Source organism: Lycium barbarum, unplaced genomic scaffold (assembly GCF_019175385.1).
Source record: "Lycium barbarum isolate Lr01 unplaced genomic scaffold, ASM1917538v2 unchr_scaffold_28, whole genome shotgun sequence".
Classification (NCBI taxonomy): domain Eukaryota; kingdom Viridiplantae; phylum Streptophyta; class Magnoliopsida; order Solanales; family Solanaceae; genus Lycium; species Lycium barbarum.
In genome coordinates this window covers 120,224-127,709 of record NW_026843482.1, presented here as the reverse complement: position 1 = coordinate 127,709, position 7,486 = coordinate 120,224, and the positions used below count along the sequence as shown (strand labels likewise).

At 37.0% G+C, this 7,486-nt stretch overlaps 1 protein-coding gene across 1 annotated transcript; it reads left to right on the top strand.

The window, feature by feature from the left end:
* The first annotated feature begins 2,814 nt into the window (after positions 1-2,814).
* On the top strand, positions 2,815-4,539 carry LOC132625680 (uncharacterized). Its single transcript, XM_060340281.1, has 6 exons — positions 2,815-2,884; positions 3,151-3,278; positions 3,396-3,721; positions 3,806-4,058; positions 4,203-4,274; positions 4,363-4,539. Exons 1-6 carry the CDS (start codon positions 2,815-2,817, stop codon positions 4,537-4,539), a joined length of 1,026 nt encoding a protein of 341 aa, XP_060196264.1.
* The last annotated feature ends 2,947 nt before the right edge of the window (positions 4,540-7,486 follow it).

The window sequence follows — 7,486 nt, the reverse complement described above, 5'->3', positions numbered from 1 at the left end:
GTGGTTGTGATTGTTGTCTTGTTTTGCGATGACTTTTGACTTGGATTCGAAGCGGATATCTGAGATATTGCTACTTTAACAAGAGTAAGTTATGGATCTCTTTCTATTTATGTTAATACCAGTTCATTCACGAAGACAGAGTGGTTAAATAATTGCATAGTAAGTGGGTTAGTTACGAAAGTTGGAAAACAGCGTATGGGCTGTTTTATGGTATATATTAGTGTTGGAAATGATGTTATTGATGTTGGTAGTGTTGTTGTTGTTGTTGGTTGTTGAATTGAGGTTTCGGACTAGGCATATAAGCAGAGGAGATGCTGCCAAAATTTTGGCAGATTCTAGAAAGATTTATTTGAAGGCTTAGGATAAGTATATAACAATAGGACTAATCATAGTATGAATTGTCTTATATGTAGAGTTGCGGGCTCGGACTGATAAGCGTAGGTAGTTGCAGGCTGAACAGGTATGTTAAGGCTCATCCCTTTCTTTCAAAGCCATGATTCTTATGTTATGATCTCGTACATGTTTACATAACCTCCTTGTTTCCAAGAGCTAGAAGTTTATGATTCTTAAAGCTTCTCATGATGTTAAAGATGAGAATGTTTTTATGAGGATTACGATGATGATGATTTTATGTTTAAAAGTTTGAAGTTATGATTTAAACAATGATATGAAGATGTTGAGAAACTTCATGTTTTTCTTGATTCTATTCATTGTTGTTGATCTCACCTTATAAATTGTTCCTTCGAGGTGAGATAGAGCGATAATGGTTGTTCCATAATATGAATCGGAGGTTACCGACCTTACTTCACTCCGATAAAGTTGTAGCTTTCATATGAGCTTTCTTGCAAACTATTCACATTATGTACATGAACATGGTATATATGGATTGGGCCGTACGTTCCTCGGCACTAACTTATATGGATCGGGCCATGTGTTCCTTGGCAATAACTTATATGGATCGGGCCATGCGTTCCTTGGCAATAACTTATATGGATCGGCCAGTACGTTCCTCGGCACTAACCTTTATGGATCAGGGCATACGGTCCTCGGCACTAACTTATATGGATGGGGCCGTACGTTCCTCGGTACTAACTTATATGGATCGGGCCATAAATTCCTCGACACTAACTTATATGGATCAGGCCGTACGTTCCTCGGCACTAACTTATATAGATCGGGTCGTATGTTCCTCGGCACTAAATTATATGGATCGGGCTGTTCGTTTTGCGGCAAAATGATATACTTTTGGATCGGGCTGTACGTTCCATAGCACTAACATTTATGGATCGGGTTGCGCGTTCTGCAACACTAATACTTATGTTATATGTGTATATATGTATATAGGTGCTTGTGTGCATATGATTTTAAGATGTACATGTTATCCCTCCTATTCCATGTTACCTTTCACATCTTTATATGTTGTTATTTATGTCTTACCTACTCAGTACATTATTCGTACTGACCCTCTTTCTTCGGGTGCTGCGTTTCATGCCCGAAGGTACAGAAACTCAGTTTGGTGATCCGCTAGTCTAGGACTTCTGCTCAGCTTCTTGGAGAGCTCCATTATTCCGGAGCTTGAGTCATTTTGGTACAGATCCATTTGACATAGACATTGTTATACTCTTAGAGGTCTGTAGACATATGTGGGTTGTGTATATACGGTTTGGTCAGCTATATCAATGTAGTTATCTTGGATATCCCCATGTATAGTCGCAGCCTTGTGGGCTTGCATATTTGTTATGTTTTGGTTAGCTGTGGCTTCTCAGGAGTCAGGTTCTTTTTGATGTATGACATGATGAGTTCACAACATGCTTTTACAGAGTGCCATATGCTAAATGTAATGCATCTGAAAGGCTAGAGTTGTGGGAGGATATTTATCATCTTTCCAATACCCTGACTTGTTCTTGGTTGATAGGAAGAGACTTCAATGTGGTTTTGAATGATGAAGAAAAGATAGGGGTAATCCTATTCAACCATAGGATGTAGAAGAGTTTGCATTCTGCATAAATTCATGTGAACTTGAAGAAGTGAATTTTAAGGGAAGTCCCTTCACTTGGTGGAATGGAAGAGCAGATGAAGAATATATTTTTGAAAGACTAGATAGGATGTTGGTGAATTCTCCTCTTCTTGACAGCTTTAGAAATATTGAAGTGGAACATCTTGCAAGAATTGGATCAGATCATGCTCCACTTTTGTGTACTTATGGTGATAACCATCAGAATCATTTCAGACCTTTTAAATTTCTATCATTTTTTATAGAGCATGCATCTTTCCTAGATACAGTTAGACAGAATTGGTCCACTTGGGAGCATGAGGACCCCTTTATAGACTTCAAATGAAAGATGAAAAAGTTGAAAGGGGTGTTATCCAAATGGAGTAGGGAAGTTTTTGGTGATATCTTCAAGCATCTGATCATAAGGGAGGAATATAGTGAGATTAAAGGAAGAGTTGTTTGAAGAGAATCCAACCCAATTGAATAGAATGGTTCTGCAGAAAGTTCAGGCTGAGACTAAAAGATACTTGCATTATGAAGAGGAGTACTGAAGACAAAAATCAGGCCTACATTGGTTTGAAGATGGTGACAAGAATACTAGATTTTTCCATAATCTAGTGAAGGGAAGAAGGAAGAAGCTGCAGATCAAAAGAATTCAAAATTCAAATAGTTCATGGATTGAGGATGAGGACCAAATGGCAGTTGAGGCTGTCCACTTTTAGGCACAACAATTTTCACAAGAAGATTCAGTAGGAGGAGAAAATTTATTGTCACATATTCCTGTTTTGATTAATGAAAATAGAAATGATCTACTGTGTCAAATGCCTAGCGTTGATGAAGTCAAAAATGTTGTTTTCAACCTTAGTGGATCAAGTGCTAGTGGACTTGATGGTTTTCCTGAATTTTTCTACTAGACTTGTTGGGATAATATTTGTTTGGATGTATACAAGAGGGTGGTGGCTTTTTTTCAGGGTCATACTCTTCCTAAGGCAGTTACTCAAATAAATCTTGTTCTGCTACCAAAGAAGGAGTTGGTTCAAAGTTACTCAGACTTAAGACCTATAAGTTTAAGTAATTTTATCAACAAGGTGATGTCAAGAGTGGTACATGATGACTGGAAGCTGTGTTACTAAAGTTGATATCTATTAATCAAGTAGGCTTTGTACTAGGGAGAAGCATTATTGAGAATGTGCTCTTGGCAGAAGAAATTGTGACAGACATCAGAAAAAGGGGCAAACCAGCAAATGTAGTGATCAAATTGGACATGGCAAAGGCCTATGATAGAGTATCTTAGTCATATTTGATAAAGGTACTTAGCTGAATGGGATTTGCTAGACAATTCATTCACATGATTTGGAGGTTGATTGCAAATAACTGGTATTCCATCCTATTCAATGGTCAGGCCAAAGGATTTTTCCATTCAACCAGGGGTGTCAAACAAGGTGATCCACTTTCACCTGCATTGTTCGTCTTACCAGCAGAGGTGTTATCAAGAGCTCTAAATGCAGTATTTGACAGTGCTGAGTATGTGGGATATGGCATGCCTAAATGGAGTCAAAATATCAATCATCTAGCCTATGCTGATGCTAATATAATATTTGCATATGCAGAAGGAGAGTCCTTGAAGAGAATTATGAAGATTCTGCAGTATTTTGAGGCAATATCAGGTCAACTGATCAATAAAGACAAGTGTTCCTTTTATATGTATCAGATGATTCCTGGTATACTGTCTCAACATGTGGAGTAGATTACAGGCTTTAAAAGGGATCAGTTTCCATTGAAGTATTTAGGATGACCTATATTTCATGCAAGGAGGAAAAAGGTATATTATAACGACCTTATCAAGAAGGTGAAAAACAAGCTGCAAAATTGGAAAGGAAAATTGCTCTCTTTTGGTGGAAAAGCAGTTCTCATCAATACTGTGCTTCAGAGTATTCCTATATACATGCTTTCAGATGTTGTTCCCACAAAGTATACAATTAATGAGCTTCATAAAATCTTTGCAAGGTTTTATTGGAGTACTAAAGAAGAGGGTAAAAGTAGGCATTGGTCCTCATGGGGCAAGGTTTGTTTACAAAAAGAAGAAGGTGGACTAGGATTCAGATCTCTAGATGTTGTGTCTAAGGCCCTTTTTGCAAAATTATGGTGGAGATTTAGAACATCAAATACATTATGGTGAGCCTTCATATGCAATAAATATTGCAAGAAGATGAAGCCAACAGAAGTGCAGTGGAAAGGAGGTTCACAAGTTTGGAAAAGAATGATAGAAGCAAGGGATCAGGTGGATCAACAGATATGGTGGGAACCTAGAAATTGAGCATGTGATGTATGGGATGATAATTGGACTAAACTTTGGTTCAATCAAACAGGCAATGCCTCCAGACTTTCAGGTTGACACCAGCATTGAAGAGGTATCATACTTCATGAATGCAGAAGGTTGGGATGTACAGAAATTGCATAACAAGCTGCCCATTAATGTTTGTGATCATGTTCTAAAAGAGTTGAGTATAGTGGAGCATTCAACGGAGAAAGATAAAGCCTGCTAGATGGCTATTACTACAGGAAATTTCACTCTAGTGAGTGCTTGGAATTTGCTCAGGAAAAAGGCTCAAACATTAGCTCACTTTTCAAAATTGTGGTTCAAAGGTTTTCAATTCAAAATTTCCTTCTTCCTTTGGAGATTGCGGAAGTTCAAAATACCAGTGGATGATGTACTAAGGAGAATGAATATTAGTATTGTATCTAGATGTAGATGTTGTCTGAACCCTCATCAAGAGGAGACAGTTCAACATCTATTCCTAACAGGTGAATTTACAGTAGAAATCTGGAAATATTATAATGCTGTTGTGGGGATAATTGATCCAAGAATACAGATTCATCAGACAATAGTTCAATGGTGGTATATGCAAGGTCCTACAAAGCTAAAGTCAGTTGTGCAGGCTGCACCAGCATTCATATGTTGGCAACTATGGAAGGGAAGAACTACTATACATGCATTGGGGTAAGATGAATAAAATAAAGGTGATAAATTGGATCAACGGCAATTTGCAACAATTGGTGAAGACATTATATCCTTGGCTGAGAAATATTCCATATGATTGGCCTCAGATGGTGAAATATTTGGAGGATTACAAGCCTAAAGTGGGATATAAGATGGTGCAATGGAAGTGTCTTGATGCTGGCTGGTTCAAGTGCAATACAGATGGGGCCTCTAGGGGTAATCCAGGACTGAGTTCAGCTGCTTTCTGCATTAGAGATGATGTAGAAAACATAATATATGCTGGTGCAAGAAGAATAGCTGATACAACAAATATTACAGGAGAATATGTGGCTATATTGGATGGTGTTGAATTCTGCATTAAAAATGATTTGGTGCCTGTAATGATTGCTTGTAATGGGAGATTCCACGGAAGATCAGTATGGAAGTTAGTAAGATCAAGTTTTGGAGGAACAAGGGGAAAGTGCAGTTTGCTCACATCCTTAGGGAATGCAATGCACTTGCAGATTTTTTAGCTAACTTGGTTTTTGATTTTGCAGGTACAGCCTAGTTTCATTCATTTGCTGAACTGCCAGCTGGTGCAAAGAAGATTCTCAATAGTGATAAGATGATGATACCTAACTTCAAATGCAAGATTTACAGAAATAGAGAACCAGACTGAAACACTCATACATAACTGATTTCTGTATACAAGCTAACAATTGAAGACACATGGTTTAGTTTCTGAATGATGTAAAGTTTTAGGCAAACAACCTGGTCTGATTGTGGAAAACCTACTAACAGGATTTCAGCATGGCCACATGAGTAAGATTGATCAAGGATATTGGACAGCAAAGGACATCAACTATGAGGAACTTCCTACAACACCTCTTCTTGAAATATTTTCAGTGAGATTTGATACCATAGCACTTGGTGAGAGCTTGAGGTGACTGGTAATGACATCAATCCAAAGAAGGAGTGTTCTTGTTTGTAGTTCCTTCATTTTTGTACTTGGCTGTTCCTACAAGGCTTAAACTTTTTTGATTTCCTATGATAGAGTAGTATAGTTTATTTTCAGTTTCTTTCAATTTGTTCTGTAAATATCTTGATTTTTTTTTGAATAAAAATCCAACAGCATCAGGTTGGTTTGTTTTGCTTTAAAAAAATACTATATAAAGTATAGATAATTTTTAGTAGACAAAAAGGGAAAGTTGCTGACCTTGACTTTGGGATAAATCCCAACCGACCTTCCTATCTATATTTCACATATATGTACAATGGAACTTTAAGTTCCAGATCTGAATATTTGTTACATTATTCCTCTCTAACATGTAGTTCTATGCAATTGTTCTCGTCTAATATATTTCTCTTCCCAAATTATCGTTCAATCTGAGTGTATTATGAGTTTCTAGACTACCAAATTTATATCACTTTCACTGCTTCTTATTTTTCTTGGAGACCTCTAATTCTACTCTCTTTCGACAAAAGAGTTAAAAATAATACAACAATAAATAGTGATTGGTAACCAAGAAACCAGGACAATTGGGTTTTCTTTAGTCTTTGTTGCTACTTTATGCATAAGGGGTCTCACAGTCAAGAATGGATTTCAATGCTATTTAAGGTTAAATAATGGTTACTTCTCTATTGATTTCTTGATCATAACATCGGTTTCCTCCGAATCTTAGCAGGTTCGGGATTACTTTGTGTTTAAGTTAAAGCTTTGTTCTTGGTGAAGTATCCTAAGAGTAAGGTTGTTCTTGTGTGATTGAGGTAAGACTATATCTTTTCTCTATGTTCTTGAGTTAGTTTAGTATTTAGTCAACTTGTTAGATAAAGAAATTGTGGAAGATAAGTTAGGATACATGCTAGAGCTCTTGTTAGTTTTGTGGACTGATTTGGAATATGATCTTGAGTCATTGTGCCTAGATTTCCTAAAATATAAGTGGAGGTTGATGTTGTTGTTCTTGAATTTGGAAGAAGAAAGTTTATAAAGATATTGTATACGAAGCGTATATTGGGATGTTTAGGTGTATTTCTTTGGAAGTTGACGTTTTGAGTTTACAGAGGCTTTTATGAGATTGTTGTTGTTGGTTTTGTTGATTAAGTTGTGGTCATTAAAGAATAGGGGAAATGCTTCCTGATTCATTTTAGAATCGATTTATCTTTTGATATACGCGATATACTAGCGTCATCTAAGTTCATTCATGTACACGTTTGTTATACGATTGACATACAAGTTACGACGAGTTCGTTGTTAGATCATATTGGCAACACGAGGTATGTTAAGGATATCCTCTCTTTCATTTTGGCATGACCAATGACAGATGAAGCGTAAATGAACGTTGCTCCATAATGACTCTACTCTTAGTTTGTCTAGGGTGGTCTACTCATTGTCATTCATATGATTGGGTTTCAAAACATATTGTTCCTTGAGTTCCTAAGTCCCGAAGGGGCATGTATAAGATTTCATATTTCATTTATGTTTTCATGATTGATTCTAAGCCCCGAAGGGGGTG